We start from the raw sequence: 21,255 nt of genomic DNA, 5'->3' as shown, positions 1-21,255 counted from the left end.
GAGGCCATCTCTAGTCCTGATCTCTATTTTGCCACTGGACCCAGATGGCTTTGGAGGAAAAAGTGAGGCAGGTGACTTTGCACAGCCCTCCCTCACTTGAATCCAATTCATTTGCAAGTCATGGCATCACCTTCCTGATGTCAGGGTCCTCTTCAAGAACAAGGGACAAACAACAAACTAATGCTTGGCACATAGTGTCTACTTAGTACACATGTATTGGATGGGTGGTTCCAAAATGACTGGCCGCAGAGATGCTGAAAGACTAGAGACCTCCCACAGTTAAGTTGATTGATTTCTCATCAAACCATATTGAAGTCCCTTGATTCATAATCTATATCTTAATAAAACAATTTTGGCTGGGATATTTTTGTCCCAATTGTGCATAATGTAATGTAACACTTCCATACAAAAGACTTCTTCTCTACCTTCAGTAATTCATTCAATTATTTACACCAGAAAAAAAAAAGTCTTTTCCCAAGGGAACCCAAATGAAAAATCTCTGCTCATTTCTTACCTTGGTTCTGCTCTTACCTTACAAAGACAAGGCTCACTGCATGGGTCATCATTGATACTACCCGCCAGACTGCAATTGCAGCGAAAGCAATTTGGGTAGCCCTTGTAACCAAACTGGCAACGATCACATTTTTCCCCTGTGTAACCCTCTCTACACTGGCACTGACCTGGCCAGTTCCCTTAAAAGATAGAAATGGCAATGCTCAGTAGTGAAGCATCAAGTGGTTAAGAACATAGAATGAAATGTAAGACATGGGGAGAAAACCCTCTCCAATGCAACCAATTGACTGATAGGATTGTCTATGGCCACACCTGTCCACGTGTGTCAACACAAAATCCTGATTTTTTTTTATTTCAAATGTCCATGAGACGACAGAAAAATTTATTGGTCATAGTAGATTTTTGATTGTCTCTTCATCCAAATACTGCCTCATTATGCATATTTACTTAAGTAACTGGGCCTGCATGTGGTGGTTCAGTTTTCTCTCACTTGAAGAATGGAAATGACGAACATTTATCATTTTAAAAGGAATGCTTGGGAGCATTGTAAAATAATATTTTCCAAGCATTTTGAGTTTCTTGGATAATATTAAATGAACATATTATTAATCCTATGTTTCTATATGATTTTTATGGCATTTTCCTTCTTTTTGAAAATGCTTTCTATACATCAACATAGATATGTTATAAAACTGTCACATTGATAACCTAAATAGAAAACAATCATTTGGAAAAACCAGGTCCAAATAAGCAGAAGAAAAAAAATGTGAACACATACACAACCCAAACACTTACCATTCAACCGGTCAGACTGGTGATCATCCTTAACACAGATTGAACTGAGTGAGCCAAAAGGATCACAGTTACATGGGAGACATGGATTGTTGTCATAAGGAGAAACCTGAAACAGGGACAAATGTCAGCTTCTATACTCCCATACTCCCAGAGGAGTCACTGCAATGAATAACAGAAAAACTGATAATAAACATAATGAAAGTCAGGCTCAGTCCTGACTCAAGCATTTACTGAATAACCATAAGAAGACTTCCAGAGTCTCATTTTTTTCTGATTTGCAAGACAGGAGTGATTATAAGCCAGTAAATGTGTGAGGCAGAATTTAAGGTCAGAAATTCTTGACTCCAGGTCTAGCACTCTCTGCATTGAACCATCTAACTGCCTCATAATAATCATAGGATAATAGGATTATAACAAACAACAATAATTATATCATGAGAATAAACATTTTATGACAATGGTATGGTAACTCATATTCATATTGTCTCATAATCCACTGAATTCCACACTTTTAAAGTCTTTCTGTGGGCTAGAGGTGAGTGACCTTGGGTTTTGGAAGGCCACATTGGTGGAATGCAATCTCCTACAGATCCTACACCAAACTGGAGAAGCTTTGACCATAGGACCAATGATAGACTGTCTGTCACTTGGGGACTGGACTAATTAAATTGAAAAGGCTCATTGCCAGGGTTACCACAGGATGATTCATTTTTCAGGGATAGTAACTCCGGAAGACTGACTATTAAATCATAAGGGATTAGATTTAGAGATCTGTACCAGTGGTACCAAATACTGAAACTAATGAAATTAGGGCTCCTTAAAGTATAGTTTTCTAAGCACCTTCTGTCACAAAACCCCCAAGAGCTAGGATGCCCAAGTACTTCTATGTTCTTTTTTCCAAATAAGGAAACTGAGGCTTAAAAAGTGCCAGGTTACTTGTCTTTGATTGAATAGTTAAGAGTCAAAGACAGAACCCAAACTCTGGTGTTATGAGACTAAATTCTTTTCTCTTCCAGAGCAAAAGTTACAGTAACAATAATTTTTTAAAAATCTTTGTTTTCTGCCCAATACTAGGAGGTAAATACCGAAGATAGAGTATGTTCAATAGTAAGGGAGATGTATAAGCTCCTTTTTGAGAGTGACAGCAATGAAGTTCACTAGCAACACATGACCTCTTAACTTTGCCACTGGTCACCTCTTTCTTCAGCCCCAGTGAGCTCCATTCCATTCCTAATCACAGATTTGGAGCTAAAAGAACCTTAGGAAGTCATCTAACCCAATACCCTCATTGTATGAATGAGTCCAGGAAAGTTAATTGATTTGCCAAAGTTCACATAAATAATAAGCTTCACATAAGCAATAAGCTTAATCAGGATATGAACTCAGGTCCCTTGTCTCCATTACAGCACTCTTTCAGTACTATTACTATAATATTTTAGTACTATTATTATTCTTTATGGCATGCATTATGAATATAGAACTATCAGAAGCACTGTAAGGAAACAAAGTGTCTTAAATTTAAAAATTGGTGCTACCAAATATTACCAGCTGAATCTGTTCTCTTAGTTATTATTAAAAAAGAGAGAGCTGGAATAACCAGGAGGCTCTCCACATGATGTTGTTCAGTTGTTTTACTTATGTCTGACTCTTTATGACCCCATTTGGAGTTCTCTTGGCAAAGATATCAAAGGCCATTCACCATTTCCTTCTCCAACTCATTTTACAGATGAGGAAATTAAGGCAAACAGGGTTAAGTGACTTGCCCAGGGTGTAATAGCAAGTCACTTGCTGAATCCAGAACTTGTGAATCCCACAACTTGTGAACTCCTGCAACAGGAAGAGGAGGAGCTAATGACCATATATAAGGAGAGGGCCAGGCTGGAGAGAGCAGAACTGAGAAGGGAGCTCTTGTGGTAGAGAAAGAGAAATGTGTGGTATCCCGGCACTCTGTTTGTCTGCTCTGTCTGTGGTGATGTTTGTTTGTGATACTTTGTACAGAAGCCCTAGGACCTTACTGGAAGCCCTGAAAGAGGATTTTCTGGTTTTCTGTTTACAGAAGTCCTGGAGGAGGGTTTTGGAGGTCCTGGGGCTGTACTGATGATTTGTGTTGAGTTCTCAGACCTTGTTTGTGGGTCTGTGTTGATTTTTATGTTGATTTGTGTTGACCTCTTGGACCTTATTTGTGGGTCTGTGTTGATTTCTATACTGATGATTTGTGTTGAGTTCTCAGACCATGTTGGTGGGTCTGTGTTGATTTCACAGCTAGAAAGTGAATTGATGATGGTGCCAGCAATGTATATGAATATTGTTTTGGCTCTGTTAAGCTTTGTCTTCCCAGAAACAAGAACTGAAGGACTTGAGGTGAAGGATGCTGTGAGCTTCAATATGGAATGGGAACTAGACAAGGAATTGGATGGAGAACTGGACAAGGAGCTGGACAAGGAACTGGGAGCTGCCTGCCTTTGGACCCAGGTGACAGTTGTGTAGATTTGGGTGGGAGCTGGGACCATGGAAAAGGAACCATGGAAGCTGAGAGCCAGCCTCAAGTCAAGATGAAAAGATCTCTTTCTTGGGTACTTGATGCTGACTGAGAAGATTATGATTTACTATGACCTAGGGATGGAGAACTTTGACCTTTGTACTTTGTGTACATTAAGGAGACAAGCCTCCTTAAGGATGATTTAATGGTTGAATGAGTTACTAAATGATTGTACTTTGTTTAAAACCATGTAGCTACTTTGGTGAAAACTATGTGGCCATTTTAGTTATAAGTTATGTCATAACATTGTCAATGCTATCTTAATTTACTGCTGAATAAATAGAGAGTTCATTATACTATGTAATCAGAACCTTGAAGCTGTTCACAGCAGCAGTCCTCTGGAAAGCTGCTGGTGCTTGGCTTTATACAGGGTCACAGATCCCTATATAAAACAGGGTTAAATAAAAAGTATTAAATTGGATTCCTAAGTCCAAGGGAAGGGAGACATTGCTGAAAAGCTTTTAAAAAAAAAGAAAAGGATCTGGAGTTCTTAGCAGATTGCAAAGCTCAATACCAGTCAACAGTGTGCTACTGTGGACAGAAAAGCTAAGAGAACAGCATCCACAAATCAGCGTGGCTATAGACCTAGTTCACACTAACCTGCCAGGATTACAGCTGCAATATCGTGCTCTGTTCTGGGTGCCAAATTTTAGGAAGGGTGCTGATAAATGAGAAAGCATTGAGGGGAAGGTAGCCAGGATACCGAAAAATTTGAGATTGTGTCATAGGAGGTTCAGTTGAAGGAACTAAGGATATAAAGTTTGGAGAAGGATAAACTTGGAAGGACATGGTAGATACCTTCAAATAAGTTTGTAACATGGAAGAAATATTTGACTTATTTTTTTTTGATTCCATATAGCAAAACTAAAAGCAATAAGTGAAAATTTCAAAGAAGCAAATTTAAGCTTGTCTGTTCTGAGTAAGTTTCTAAGTAAGAAAAAACTTCCTAACCATTCGAGCTAGCAACAAGGAGATCTGGCTATCCTAGAAATTCAGGACTTCAAATAAAGCATGGATGCCCAGATTTGCTTTCAGGGATGGATGTGATTATATGGGCTCTGAGATCCCTTACAATGTTCAATTTGTAGGATTCTACAATTTAATTTCAGTAAGAAGGTGGTGCAGTGGATAGTGTGCCAGGTCTTGAGTCAGGAAGACCTAAATTCAAATCTGACGTCAGACACTTACTAGCTGTGTATCCCTGATCAAGTCACTTAACCCAGTTTGCCTCAGTTTCCCTTTTGTAAAATGAACTGGAGAAGGAAACGGCAAACTACCCCAGTACCTTTGCCAAGAAAACCCCAAATGACATCACAAAGAGTCAGACATAACTGAAACAAATGAATAACAAAAAAGATCAAACTCTAAGGAAACTTAATGGAGAACAATGGAAGCACTTCAGGATCAATTAAAGTCTTGGGGGAAAACCCCAAGATTTTCCCTTACAGATACTGAATGTGGATATTATCTATTTTAGTCCTCAATGAAAAGTCTGAAACACAGCTAAAATAAAAGAAATAGATTTGCAGTTTCATATGCAATCATGTTTTTTCCCTATTCTTCTATGTTATATAAATGCTTGTTTTATTTCTCAAGTTCAGAAGAAAATTTAAAAAATAAAGTGAAAGAAATATCACAGTCTTACTTTATGTGGTCTGTAATGTCCATTGATGCAAGTTTCACAGTTGATGCCTGCTGTATTTTGTAAACAATTAACACAGACTCCTCCACCTTTGAAATGCCCAGCAGTATTCACACTTCTCTTCCTATCGGCAACACTCTGATCATAGTAACATTCTTTGGTTTTGTTATGACAGTTGCACTCTAGAAAGAGAATGTCCCAATTAAAAAACAAAACAAAACATTTATTCTGTCTTGCATTTAAAATACTTTCCCTTCCCCTCTTCAATTAACTGCCATTACTTAGAGTTATGGGTCCATCTAACTTCTAGACTGAAAAATATCTTAAGGTCTGGAGTATCTCAGTTGACCAAAGATTAAAAATAGAACTTGATTATCAGATGGAGTCATATTCAAGTTTCAAGGTTATAAGTGTATCATTTGAGCCTCTGGCCATAAATTTGGTTATTCTAAAGACAACTTTAAGATCTAGGTACTATTTGTATTATAGGATAGACGGAAGTTCTAAAACAGTTAGGTAGAAAATAATGAACTAATCAACAATGTAAAACAGATTTACAAATGAGGTAGGCACCTTAATTTCTTGTTTACTTATTTACCTTCACATGTGTTACCAGAAGAAATGGTTCCAGGTCTCCAAGGTTGCTGGTGAAAACCAGGGCAGCATTCATTACAGCTCTCTCCACATGTGTTATGTTCACACTGACATTGCAGTTTCTAAATAAGTGCAAAATCAATTTTTAATAGAAAAAATAAAGAATTGCATGTTTTTTGCTCAGAGAAGAGTGAGATAAATAATTATAAAACTATCATTTGTATAGTATTTTAAGTTTCGTGAAGTGTTGAAAATTGTTTTCAAAAAGTGTGGAACAAATTCACAACCATTCCAATTTGTACTTAATGATATTAACGTCACTAAGGTATACAAAATCCTTTGACCTAGTGACCCCACTAGAGAGAACGGCAAAGACAGAAAGAAGTCATGTATACCAAAATATCCATATACATATGTGTATATATACTACACACATATATATTCTGTCTATATATATATATATATATATACATATGTGTGTATATAGATAGATGGGTAAATAGATACCCACGCATATACATAGGCAAAAAACAAAACCAGGGGGAAAAGTGGTTGCTCGTTGATTGATGAATGGCTAGATGAAGAATGGTCAATTAAACATAATGAAGTACTGTGCCACAGGAAGTGAGGACTGAGGATTTCAGAGAAATGAATTAAGAACTGCACAAACAAATACAGAGAAAAGAAAGTAGAACCAAGAAAATAACATACACCATGACTACAGGATTGTAAATACAAACACCACCACTAGCATGGCATAGTGAATAGAGTGGTGAACTTAAGAGTAAAAACAAAATGGATTTGAATCCCTCCTCAGACACTTACTATTTGTACGACACTGGGCAAAATACTGAATCTCTCAGACTTTGTTTCTTCATTTATGAAATGGGAATAATAATTCACCTTAATGACAGTGTTGATGTAAAAACCATATGAGACAATACAAATAAAGTACTTTATGAACCTTACAGAGCCAAATAAATATTAATTCTTTCAATATAGATACAGATGATGGAGATATAATTGCTAATCATTTACACAATGAGCAGTTTTGGGTCCACGAATGAAATGAAATACATTTTCCTCTTCTCAACAGAGAATTTGAGGCTGTGGGCATAAAATGTTTCATATGCCACAGACAAGGTCACAAGTTTGGTCAGTTTTCTGAGCTGCTTTTCTATGCTATGAGGAAGTGTCCATCCTGGAAGGTAGGCGAATGGCATGTCAGGAAATGACTGGCTGAAACACCAAAGAGCAGTAAAACTTCAAAAAAATAAATGGAGACAATTGAATGCATTTCTCATTCTTAAGTCAAATGGGGTCACTTTTTTATTTTAAAAAGAATGGCTTTTTTATAGATAAAAAGTTGGTATTTCTCCATTGTTTCATTCCGTTAGCTATTAGATCTTACCTTTGTAGTTTCATCCCATGGGCAGCTACTCGCATGACCATAGCATATGCACATTCCTCCAACTGAAATATCTTTTATGGAATAATAATACTAAGGAAAAATGAAAGTTAGAAACATATCAGTGTTCCATGTTTTTTCATGCAAAAATGAAGAAAATCTTAAAATTTCTGTCATAAAAATCACAAGATGCTTGACAGTTGTTTATGTAGATTAAAGGATAGTTTTTTTAAAATGATATTTACTGTTTTATAAATTGTGCCCTTCCCAAACTGCTATTGATCCTGATTTAAATTAAGTAAAAGTCACCAATCTACATCATTCACCAGAAAATAAAATAGTGTAACTGAAATTATCCAGTTTGATGGGGACTCTTATTCTAAAAATAATTGTGTCTAACACATCTTCATCTAATTCACCATATACTAAATCACATTGTGCCTCTGCAGAATGTGTATAATAGTTAGTGCATGATACTGATAAGACTAACATAATGGGTTTAAATCTGTTCTTATGATGAGATTCACCTAAAACTAGTGATTCAGTAGCACCATCTTTTTACTCACAAGGTATTTTACTTTATTATAACCTTCACCTAGAGCTGGATGTCTCACAGACATCTTAAACTCGACATATCAGAGACTGAACTCATCTCTCCCCCAAATCCTCTCCTCTTCCTAACTTCCTTATTTCTGTCATGAATACCACCATCCTTCAGACAGTCAGACTTGAAACCTAAGTGTCATTCTCTCTCACCTCCCATATCCAGCCAGGTGTCAAGTACTGTCATTTTTACCTTGTTAACATCTTTTCTGTAATTATCCTTCTCTCCTCTGACACTGTCACCTCTGGGATAAGTAGTCATCACCTGGTCTGGACTATTAAAAGAGCCTGCTGGTGGGTCTGCCTGCCTCAAGTCTCTTCCCACTCAATTCACCCTCCATTCAGTCACCAAAGAAATTTTCCTAAGTACATGTTTGATCATATTATCCCCTTATTCAATAAATTCTAGTAGCTTCCTATCGTGGTCCAGGATCAAATATAAAATCCTCTATTTGGCTTTCAAGGCTCTCCATAAACCTGTTCCCTACTCCCTTTCCAGTCTTTTTTGTACCTCACTGGACTCCCAGTAGTTTGAGATACTGTGACATTGACCTTCCTCATACACAAGACTCAATTTCCTGACTAAGCATTTTCTTTTTTTTTTTCATCTTTCAAATGCTTTATTAACTTCTGATTAACATCATTAATTTCCACCAGATTTTGAGTTACAAATTTTCTCCCCGTTTTTCCCCTAGCCACCACCCCAGAATAGCAGTCCCACAGCATATCCCCTCCTCCAATCTGCTCTCTCCCATATCTTCTCCCATACCCCCTTAGACTTTTCCAGTGGGGCATGGTGGATCTCTATGCCCCAGTGCCTGTCTATCTTCTTTCCCAATTACATGTAAGATCGTATTAATACTGACTAAGCATTTTCACTGGCTGTGCCCCTCGCCTGGAACTCTTTTCCCTCCTCCTCTTTGCCTCCCAGTTTCCCTAGCTTCTTAGCTAAAGTCCTACCCTCTGCAAAACCATTTTTTCAGCCCTCCTGAGTTTTAATGCCTTCCCTTTGGGCTTGATTGTATACGGTTGCTTGCACGGCAATTAGACTGTGAGCTCCTTGAGGGCAGGGGCTAACTTTTGTCTTTCTTTGTAGTCTCAGCACTTAGTACAGTGGCTGGGCACACAGCAGATGCATAATAAATGCTGGTACTGACTGACCTTCACTGAAATAAATGTGAAATAAGAAAATCAAATTTAAAAAGTAAATTTACACTAAAATAAAAGCACTTCAGAGAATATAAAGGGTCTTCTGTACTTACTCTTCTTGTGACTATGGGGTCAAGATCTTTAGGATCACGATGGCTGAGGGTCATGAGGTCAGCATTAAGGGTTCTAATCCTCTGCAAGCGGAGCCGAATGTATCGTGCTGAGGTAAATTCCAGCAACTTGGGTGAGAGATCGTCAGCACTGGGTCTGCCATTGATCAGCGACGTGTGAATCTGAGGAGAGAGACATGCCATTCCTGATACAAAGTATTTACCTCTTCACCTAGACGCACTATCTCAAAGACAAAGACTCAAAGGTGACTTCTAGGAAGAGCTGGTTCCCTACTTCATGCATATAAAAACCGATTATATCATTAGTTCCTTAACTTCAACATCCTATCTTCTCAAATTCATTGATGTATAAGGAACCAACTATTTTATCCATAACTAGTGACTGGATGAAATTGGCTTTATGCTAGCGTAACTGCCTCAATTACCAAAGACCACCCCAGTTCATACCTCTAAAGAGGAATAGAAATAGGAAATGGCATTTGGAGAGGGAACAATCAAGCACATGGAAAGAAAGCAAATTTGTCTTTAATACACTGAAGTTATTCATTCCAGCTTAGCAAAGCATTGCTAATGACTCCCAGGCGCTTTCCACCCCACACCTCTCCTTAACGTATCTCTGTCTTCTCCTCCATGACAACAGCCACGAGAGAAACCACAGGGTTTTTGCTGACTTCTATATCATGTTACTGCTCCTCTAAAATAAATTAGTAAATGCCATGAATAGAGGGGGGGAGGGGGGAAGGGAGGGAGCAGAGGAGGAAGAAAAAGAACAATTGCCTTTAAGCCTATACAATGCTGCGCTCTTTTAATTAGGTTCATTCTTGAAGCAGAGCCAGGGCTTGCTGCAGAATTCCAGCTGTGATGTGCACTTCAGACAGTTTTCTGCAGTTTAACTCACCAGACCAGGTGCTTCTAAAGAATCAATGGTTTTTAATTAAAACCTGACTTTAGTGAAGAGTGTGCACTCTGGGTCCTTCCAGTGCCAAAATTCCATGTGCTTCACAAGCTATCTCACATCTCTGAACGTGCAATGACACAGAGATAACTGTGTGTGTGTGTGTGTGTGTGTGTGTGTGTGAATAAGAGAGAGAGAGAGAGATTAGGATTTATCAGTCTTCCAAGTTATTTTACCTCTTTCCTAAATATTTCAGTAAGTCACCCTGTGGAAGAAACTTGTGAGCAGCAGTTCTGAGGGGAAACACTGTCCATGGAACCTAGCATGATGAGAACCAAGCTACCATTCTAAAGAGTAATAGCAAAAAGGCTGAAATTGAGTTTTTTCTTTTTAAAATCAATAACCCAGGAAATATAGTAATTGGATCCATTTTGAGTATTTTAAAATGTTAGCTTTCAAGATGGCCATTTCAAAGATTTTATTTAAGGATCTCTGAGAAAACATACAACGTACCTCTCCATGTTCAAGTGGGACCAGTCTTGAATAATAGGAGGTACAGATGACCTCATCATCACGCTTGTAAGTAGGAGGCCCTAATCTTGGAGTGACATTATACCGAGTCAGACACTCTGTGTCACTAATGGCATAATACTGCCAGGGTGTGAACTCTATGCCATCCACAGAGCGTTCCAAAATCCAATTTCCAGGTCTAGGAGCATTAGCAGCTTTGATGATAATATATGCCACTTGAAAAACCTAAAAGAAAGAGATTGAAAAAAATGAGAATCAGAAATTAGTAGAGGTTGTTCAAAAATGAATGATCTCCATAAAAAAATGGTAATGGCATTTGGTCATAATGGCACACTAACATAAAAGTTCCATCAGTCCTTGAACCAGCACTTGGCTGAAAATTTGTTGAAAATTTGATGTAAATTTTTTTCTTAGCAGCATTAATTAGATAATTCTAAAATTCCCCCAATGACATTTATGGTATTAATTCCCATGAATAGTAAGAGGGCTTCCTTTTATTTGCTTTATTTTCTTTTATTTCTGTTTTTTTGTAGTAATATTAAGTAACAACTAATATCAAACTTAATGTTCAGATTGTGAGGAGGAGTGAAATCACTCGTAAACATGAGGCTGACAAAAGAATTAAAAGTAGAAACACTCAAAAAAAAAAAGCAGGGGTAGCTAGGTGGTGCAATGAATAAAACACCAGCCTTGGAGTCGAGAAAACCTCAAATCTGGCCTCAGACACATAACACGTACTAGCTGTGTGACCTTGGGCAAGTCACTTAAGCCCAATTGCCCTGCCTTCCCCCCTCCAAAAAGACAAGAAAAAAAAAGAGTAGAAATGCTCTCAGAGTACATCAAAATAAGGATAAAGAAGTAAAGAGTAAAGTAAGTGAGCAAAAATGAGCTCTGTGTGGCCATAAATAAAAGACAAATTCCGGTTAGGACAAACAGTTGTGTTTATTATCCAGAAATAAAAGTATTTTAATCCTGGGCAGCAGGATAAATAATTTCTGGGGAGTATATGGTGATACAATAATCATAGTTATTATTGACTGACTTTCTGGTTGATGACATAGATTTTTCAAGCCTTATATATGGATTTCTCTTGAATGAGAATTTCTCTTGATGAGCTAAAGCAACAGATCACTTTTTTTAAATTTTTTATTTTTTAAAGCAATTGGGGTTAAGTAACTTGCTCAAGGTTACATGACCAGTTATTTCTGGGTGTGGTGCTAAGTATCTGAGCCCGGATTCGATCCCAGGTCATCCCGACTCTGGGGCCGGTGCTCTTACTCACTGCTCTTACTCACTCTTACTCACCTGGCAGCCCCTAACAGATCACTTTTTAAAGCAATGTTTTCATCTAATCCAATTGATGTGTTTTAGCTCTTAAAGTTGGGAAATATCAGGGAGTGTTAAATTATAAAAGGAGAAAGATACCACTTAATGATTCTGAGAAAACACACAAGAAATGCAACATAAATTTAACTGTAGCAGAAGGTGGATGGGTAGGGAGCAGGTCATTCATTCGTTCAGTATAAAGTTACATGCAAAACAACATGCTGAGAAGGCAATAGGAAAAGCCGAATTCACGGTGCCTCGTCATCCAGAAACTTATAATTTAGTTGGAAAGAAATCTATGCAGTGTGTGTATTTGTGTGTGTGAGTAAACACATACATACATATATACTTACATACAGATATAACAACAATAGTCATTATGATAACAGTTAGCATTTATATAGCGCTTTAAGATTTCAAAGTACTTTACAGATATTGTCTCATTTGATCCTCACAACAGCCACGGGAGGTAAGTGATATTATCATTCTCATTTTATGAATGAGGAAACTGAGGCAAGGAGAAGACTGAAGTCATATCTTCTGAGACTCCAGGCTCAGTGCTCTACCCAATGCTCTACCTAGCTCCCAAATAATAACCCTAATAATGATAATAGTGATGATGATAATAGCACCTACTATACAAACACACACATTATAAATGTTTTATGCACATATGTAAAACTTAGAATATTTAAATGCTAGTTTTAGGTTTAACATCTTAGTTTACAGACACCTGAGGAAATATCTACTGTACCTCTCCATGGGTAAGTATGATTATTCTAGAATAACAGGAGGTACAGAGTATTTTACCATGTCTTTTACAAGTAGCATAAATACAAATATGTATGCATGTTTATGACATGCAGGTGATATGTGATATCTGGGCAGCAAGGTTGCACAGTGGATGGAGTACCACACATGGGGGAAGGAAGACTCATCTTCCTGAGTTCAAATTTGATATCAGACACTTACAGACTATGTAACCCTGGGTAAGTCACTTAACTATGTTTGCCTCAGTTTCTTCAATTGTAAAATGAACTGGAGAAGGAAATGGCAAACCACTCAAGGATCTTTGCCAAAAAAACCCAAAATGAGGTTATAAAGAATCAGACAAGACTAAGCAATGTATGATAAATCATGTGATTTATATGTAATATATAGTCATATATACACATATATACATATATCATATGTGTGTGTATATGATTTCACTAGCCCTCTTACTGCTTTCACTGAAGTCCCACTCTGGCATGGAAATAGCAGCCCTGGGTTCTCCAAGGCTATAAACCAGCAGCATATAAGCTCTGGCATTTCCTATAAAGACAGACTTCAAGTACAGGGGATGGACTGTAGGTATGCTGTCAAAAGACCAGGAGAGGGGTTCATCGTCAAATTGGCCAAAGGGTGATGATTCTTTTTTTTACACAGATGCTATTAATCATCCTCTACAAAGACATGGAAGGGTTGATATCTGCATCACTGTAGAACATATCCACACCAACGACACTGTAGATCCTTGAAGCATTAAAATATTAAAGGTATTCAGTTGATAGGAGATCATTAGGTCCTAGAAAGGCTGGAGCAGGTCTCTTAGAGCAAGTGGAATTTGACCTAGGCCTTGAAGTTTGACTGATATGTGCATGTTTAAAGGGAAAGAAAAGGGCTGATCCAGACTAGGTTGGGAATATGTATGTACAGTGTGAGACAAAAGACTTTGCTGTCAAGAATGAATGAGGTAGTTCCCTACTAGGGACTAATGGTTGATTATATTGGATGGAAAGGGTCGGTCAGATTTCAAGGACATCAAATGCCAGGCTGACGTATTCATTGCCTCCACACCTGTTATTGGTGTCATTAGGTTGTTTTTCATTTGTGTCCCAATTTGGAGTTTTCATGGCAGAGAAATTAAAGTGGTTTGCCATTTCCTTCTCCAGCTCATTTTATAGATGAGGAAACTGAGGCAAACAAACTTGCCTAGGATCATACAGCCAGCAAGTGTCTGAAGGTGGATTTGAATTCAGGTCTTCCTGATTCTAGGCCTGGAGCTCTATCCATTGTGCCACCTAGATGCCCTAAGATTACTTGCCACCTAAACTTACCTTCTAAATACATAGTTGTTAACATGGAGTCTCTTCTATTAAGTTCCAAGTGAGTTCCTTGAAGACAGGGGTTTTTTTTGCATTTCTTTGTAACCCTAGCACTTAACACAGTACCTGGCACATAGCAATCACTTAATAAGTGCTTTTTCACTGACTGAGGAAGAGGGTCTAGATCAGATCAAGTATACTCCAGGGAAATTTATTCTAGAGATGACTTTTGAAAAGTACTACAGGATTCCTTCATAAGACATCTCAAAAATGGGAAAAGAACAAAAAGATGGAAAAAAACTATGGATAATATTAAAAGTTCCCAGAAGCAATTAAAAGAACATAGGTAATTTTATCTTAAAATCTCACAAGGATCTTTTTTGTATCCTAGTATCGTGAATGAAAATATGGGAAGAGAGGGGCGGCCAGGTAGCAGAGTGAGTAAGAGCACCGGCCCCAGTGTCGGGATGACCTGGGGATCGAATCCTGGGCTCAGATACTTAGCACTACACCCAGAAATAACTGGCCGTGTAACCTTGAGCAAGTTACTTAACCCCAATTACTTAAAAAAAAAAAGAAAGAAAATATGGGAAGAGAGCAGGAGGGCCGCCACAAACATTTCTGTCACAATTTCTCTTCTCTCTTCTGTTTCTCCTCCTACATTCTAGGAAAGGTCCAAGGGATTTTTTATTCATTCATGTAACTTTGACTTGAGCCTTCATAATAATGTAGAAATTCCCACAAGTGATGCAAATTTTCATTTGCCAATGACTTAAGAGTCTTAGAGAGAATTTCCTGGAATACTGAAAGGTTAAGTGACTAGCCTTGGATCACAGAGGCAAAACATTTAAGAGGAAAAAAATGTACTCAGGTCTTCCTATCTCTAACACTGGTGTCCTGTCTGCTATTCCACAGTCTCTAAGGCACGTCACAGAAGAAATGTGAGGGATATCACAGAGGAAATGTATGATCAGAAAAGGAAATGGAACAGTTATTTTATAGCACATCCAAATACTCCACTAGTATCCATAAATGGCACCAAATACAAAAGGAAGGCTTCCAGCATTCTGTGTCTGTCAGCTGTGAAGGATCATTAGAAGAATAGGTAAAAGAATCACAGAGGATAAAAAAGGATCTGTGGGCTGCACTCTGCCCCAACTGAGGCAATACCTCCAGTGATGAGATCACAGATTCTTTGAAGTATGGCAGCAAGAAGGCAGTGTTTTATATAATGAATTATGGCAGGACATGACTAGAAGCAGAAAGCCATTGCAATCATACAGATGTGGGAGTGAGGAAAAGCTGACTCAGCATACAGAAAAGCGCAGAAGGGATGAACATTTTGAAGAGTAAATAAAACCTAATGAGTGGATGGGTATTGCAGCAAAAGTGAGAAGACGCAAAGAGAGCTCAGCTTTTGAGACTGAATGGTTAAAAAGAGAGTAGTGTCATTGACAGACATAAAGGTAAAGAGTGGGGAGATCTTGGGGGAAGATGGTACTGAATTCAGTTTGGGGTATGCCAAGTTTGAGTCTGATACTATGATGGAAACTCCAAGTAGACGCGTCTCGTATATAGAGTACAGGACTGCATGCAGAGGGGACAGGACTAAGGAGAGTTTAAAAATACATGAGTTTAAATTTTGCCCTTAATACTTAAATGTGATTATGGTCAAGAAACTGAACTCTTATTTCTTTATTATAAAATGTGGAAAACAATACTCATAGTATTTACCCCCATTGGGTTGCTGTAGAGCTCAAAAGAGAGGATGTCCACAAAGCGCTTTCATAAATGCTTTAAGCACTACGAACCTATCAGTAATATTTTTACTTCTATAAATCTACTGAACAAGACAGTAGGTGGAGCAGTAGAGACTGGAGTCAGGAAGACTTGAATTCAATTCCTGTTTTAGGTACTTATTAGTGTGTGTGACCCTGGGCAAGTCACTTAACCTATTTCTCAGTCTATAGATTCCTATCTGTAAAGTGGGGATAAAAATACCATCTAGCTCCCAGGGTTGTTATGAAGCACTTTGCAAACTTCAAAGCTCTAGATAAAGGCTGGTTATTATTATTATCATTGATATTCCAGAAGAATAAAAGATCCCTATTGTGGAGGGGATTCTTTCCCAGTTATAAATTGAGTCAGATAGCCATTGAGGTCCCTGCAAACTGTAAGACTGGAAGTATGAAAACTAGGTGAAGTGTGAGGGAACGAGAGAATAAATATTTTGTTGCTGTTGAGTCATTTTGGTCATGTCCAACTCTGTGACCCATTTGGGGTTTTCTTGGCAAAAGTACTAGAGTGGTTTGCCTTTTCTTTCTCCAACTCATTTTACAGATTAGGAAACTGAGGAAACAGGGCTAAGTGACTTGCCCAGGGTCACACAGCTGGTGTCTGAGGTCAGATTTGAAATCAGAAGATGTCTTTTTATTCCAGGCGCAGAATGCTGTACACCATGGCTCCACCTAGGGTGACAGGTAGAAATATTTGCCATAATACTTAAGAGGATCCATGATAAGTATTGTGTCTGAAAACAGGGAGCAAGTTTAGCAGGTTGTAGGCAAGGGAGAAAACCTGTCAATTCTGATGAATTGTTTCACTCTTGAAACTAATTTCTAACAGTTTCACTCTTGAAACTAGTCCACTAGTTACTTTCTTTTTTTTTTTTTAATGTAATGTTATTGGTGTTTTGTAGGATTTTATTTATTTCATTAAATATTTCCCAATTACATTTTCATCTTGTTTTGGGGTTTTTTTTGGAGGGCAATTGGGGTTAAATGACTTGCCCAAAGTCACACAGCTAGTAAGTATTTCAAGTGTCTGAGGCCAGATTTGAACTTAGGTATTCCTGACTCCAGGGCCGGTGCTCTATTCACTGCGCCACCTAGCTGCCCCGTCCACTAGTTTCTAACACACAATGTCATTGCTAGAAGTAAAATCTGATCTTTATGACAAGCCTACTTATCAGCTGGCATTTATTAAACATCAACTAGGTTTCTGACCCTGTGCTAAGTGCTAAGGATACAAAAAAAAAAAGGCAAAAATCAGCCCCTGCCCTCAAGGAGCTCCCAGTTTGATGGGGGAGACAACATACAAACTATATACAGATAAGATAAACTGAAGATAACCTCAGAGGGGAGGGAATGATATCAAGGGGAATCAGGAAAGGTTTATGGCAGAAGGTGAGATCTGAAGGAAGCTAGGAGGCCGAGATGGGGAGGTGTGGGGGACAGGTAGCCTTGGAATCAGGAGATGGAGTGTTGTATTCAAGGAAGAGCAAGGAGGTCAGTGACCCTTTATCATCCGAGTACATGGAGATGAGTAAGGTGTAAGAAGCCTGGAAGGAGGATCCAGGTTTGTCTTCAAAACTTTTGGTCCTAGAGGTAACAGGATCACTGGAGTTTATTGAATAGTATGGGGCAGGGGTATGATATGGTCACTCTTGCACTTTAGGAAGATCAATTTGACGCCTGAGCAAATGGAGGAGAGATTGGAGATTAACTTTCTGTGATGAAGACACTTAGGAAACTGTCAAGCCCCAGGTCAATGTACTAGTATTTACCTCCAGGCACCATGTCCAGGAAATGAAGCAGATTGCCAGATGTTCTGAAAAGTCAAGGAAGGTTACAAATGACTTGGCTGTATTACAGTGCTCCCAAATTGTCCTTAGGATTGGATGATTGATGGATCTCTGAGCTGAGGAAGAGCTAAATACAATTCTGCCCTCAATACAATTCTCTGGTTGGAACTTCCTAAAAAAATCACAAAAATAACAACAGCAAAAGCAAAACTACTTGTGCCTCTTTAAAAAGGGAGGATTTCAGAGGGAGCTTCTGTTCACGATTCACCTGGGAGAGGTGCTAGCCTTTGTTTCCAGCCTGCTTCATCTCTCTCTTGACTTCTCTGATTTTGATCCAGCTCGCTGATCTCACGTCATTTTCTCCCATCAACCAAACTTGACTCTCATCTGCATCTCCAAAGTGGCTGGTTTCAGTCTTTGTACCTGCCCTGCATCTTATTCTCCATTTCACCTGACTACTCAGTGGCCCAGACACGATCTAATTAATTAGCCAAAATTCCCGTGTGGTTCCTAGACTTCCACTGTTGCTGTATATGCCTTACCTATGACCACACCTCCATGCCATCTCTGATCTTCACCATAGCAGCTAAGTCCCTAAAATCAACCCTAGTTAAGGCTGACTGGAATTAGCACCACTCAGGCAGAAACACACTACTAATTCTTTGGTCTATAATGCTTTACCTTTTCTTTGAAACCTAGAAACAAATTTGCTGATTAAAAGGACCTATAAGTTAAAATGCTGAATTCATAACATGGCTAGGTCAGTGCCTGGAATCACAAATGCCTTTACCTTTAGTCTCCCAAAACTCAACATGACTGTATATCCTTTTTTATGGAAATTATAACAAAACCCCCAATTTTTTTGTAATTTATATTTGTTCTGCAATATGCAACTTTGTGATTCCCTGAATCATTAAATTTTATATATATCAAGTTCTTACCATTTCTGGTCATTTCTCAGAAATGGTTGATATTTCTCTTTCTGATATGGCACAAAACCCAACTGAGCTTCCCAAACAAGCCATTAATAAATGGTTAAGTAATTTAAGAAATATGGAACTCTGAGATATAACCATAGACCCAGAGCTGGGAGGGACTTCAGAAGCTATCAAGTCCAATCTTCTTCTACAGATGAGGAAACTGAGACCCAGTTACAGGAAACTGTGACTTCTATAAGGTCATATATAGGTGGTTATGTCAGAGGTAGGATTTGAATTCAAATCCTCTGACTCTACAGTTAGTCATTTTCCCACTCTATCAAGTATTGTAGCAACCCTTCCTCCCCCAACAAGTGCTTAGGCCATTTATACTTAGATCTCTATGCTGATGCCCAAACTAATACTGAGGAAAGGACCTTTACTGCCCAATTTATTCATATGGCTGCCCACTTCATTTTCCCAAATATGTTTACTTGCTGATCCACCATCCTTGGCTGAGAGTAAAAAACATTTACTCTCAGAGTAAAAATTCTTCAGAGAAAAAATTTACAAAGCAGATGTCAAAGAGGAGGTCTTAGTGTATACATACTGTGGGTAGATGAAAGAAGGGTAGCGAGGGAAAATTATTTGCAAAATTATTGAATTGGGGTTGATAGTTATGATTTCCTTTGCTTTCAAGCTTTACATTTAGGACTAAACTCCCTTTCAGTCAAGGGAAGAAGGAAGAGATAATTGCTACAAAAACCTCCTCACTGCTGCACTGTCTGTTGCCAAAGTTCAACAACAAAACCAACAAGTATTTAATCAACGATTGCCATTTGCAGAACAACATGCCAGGTACTGGGAAATATCTATATAAGATTCAGTTATGATTTCTTGCCCCAAGAGAGTTTATGATTTTGTAGGGTGATAATTTGAATCACCAGAAAGTGTATTATCAAATAATTCTTCAAGAGGAATGAATAAGAACACACTAAAAATGTACCCAATAAAGGACTGACTTCTGAAAGGAATATGTTTATTATCAACAAGGAAAAATCAGAAAAGTCTTCATGGAGAAGATGATATTTAAGTTGGGCAGTTGAAGATGGAATCTAAGTTGGACAACGGTGATGGAGGGAAGGAGGAATATTTCAGGCATAGGAAACAAAAAGCTCAAAGGTCCAGAGTCAGGACAAGGCATGATGTTTTGAGAGAACAGACAATAGTCCAGTTTGACTGGAGCATAAAGTATGTGGCATGGAATAATGGCCGCAAGGCTGACATTGGAGATATCCATTGAATACAAATACCCAGAGAAGACTCCACTCACCTTCACACCTGGTGGTACCAGAGGGAGTTCAGTAGCAATTATCAGAGTTAATCATTGGGCAAGTTGTGTCCTCACATCTGACGGAGGAAAGAAAATTAATGGAAAGTATACCTCAACTTATGGCAAGCACCCCAGTTATCTTACTGCTGCAGTTTCTTTATCCAAACAATTTCTCTGGTTTTATGCAAAGAGTTTTCCCTAAGTAAAGAACTGAGACATGGAGAAAAGTTGTAGGGAAATACTTTAAGCAAAGAATTTCCACGCCCTTATCTAAGATAACTCTATTCTAGCTCTATATCTAGCTGGATAACATTCTCGTGGGCTCTTCACAAACCTGTAGAGGAATAAACACCCAGGGCTCCTTAGGAAGACAAAAAAATCTGTCCACTGAGAAAGCTGTGTTGGTTATGAGAGACAGACAGTCCACAAGGATCAATTTAGTATACACTTTACTAAATAAATTTAATCTATATGGTATGACATATGTTTTGTGGAGAGCAAAGTATGCTAAGCAATATCTTAAATCCTCTTCTTCAGTTCTTTAATGTACACTCTGCTATTTCATGCAGCATCTCCTTCCCAGACTGCCTGTTTTCCAAAAAAATTAAAATAATTCTATTTGTACACAGGAAGAGAATAAAACCGTAATTTATTTCATCTCTTGAAGATTTTTCTGAAATAGCCTTTTGAACCCAAATATCACAACATAAGAGTCAAATCCAGTCCACTTAGTTTTTTTTTTTTAAACAAGGAATAATAATAGCACCCACCACCCAGGATTGCTGTGAAGAAAACAAATGAGATGATATGTGTAAAATTCTAGCTAGAATTATTATCATTGTTATTTTTGTCGTTGTTCACGCTTCATTTTTGAAGAGGACCAATGACATCACAAAGGTGATGTCTTGACTTAATCAGACCTGGGCTATCTTCAGTGTGGGGATGGAAAAAGGAACTCCTTCTGCCCTGGCAGATCAGCATCAGCCCTACAATTGATAGTCTTAAAATGTTCCCTTGGGTGCTGAATGGTTAAGTGATGTGAACCCAGGGGTGCCGGATTCTGAGACTCCTCTCTAATCCACTCTCTCATGCTGCTTCTCAGATTTTACTCAATATTTCCTAGATTGATCAACCAATGGGTTTCATTAATCATCTCTTCTGTGCTAGGCAGTGGGGAAACAAATAAAGAGAATGAAACAATCCCTATTC

The 21,255-nt window shown here is 38.3% G+C and overlaps 1 protein-coding gene across 1 annotated transcript in view; it reads right to left on the bottom strand.

The window, feature by feature from the left end:
- Positions 1-21,255, bottom strand: part of LAMA1 (laminin subunit alpha 1) — a 200,534-nt gene that overhangs the window by 120,062 nt on the left and 59,217 nt on the right. The window contains exons 4-10 of the mRNA XM_069099665.1: positions 10,783-11,025; positions 9,357-9,536; positions 7,495-7,584; positions 6,088-6,205; positions 5,493-5,671; positions 1,309-1,414; positions 532-692 (exon numbers count right to left, since the gene is read on the bottom strand). Coding sequence (XP_068955766.1) covers positions 532-692; positions 1,309-1,414; positions 5,493-5,671; positions 6,088-6,205; positions 7,495-7,584; positions 9,357-9,536; positions 10,783-11,025 — 1,077 coding nt within the window. The remainder of the gene's footprint in view (positions 1-531; positions 693-1,308; positions 1,415-5,492; positions 5,672-6,087; positions 6,206-7,494; positions 7,585-9,356; positions 9,537-10,782; positions 11,026-21,255) is intronic.

This window comes from Petaurus breviceps, unplaced genomic scaffold, assembly GCF_028583685.1.
Source record: "Petaurus breviceps papuanus isolate PSGF00001 unplaced genomic scaffold, PetGlider_PUasm1.0 38, whole genome shotgun sequence".
Classification (NCBI taxonomy): domain Eukaryota; kingdom Metazoa; phylum Chordata; class Mammalia; order Diprotodontia; family Petauridae; genus Petaurus; species Petaurus breviceps.
Note: the sequence above shows the minus strand (reverse complement) of the source record. Positions and strands in the feature narration are given on the sequence as shown.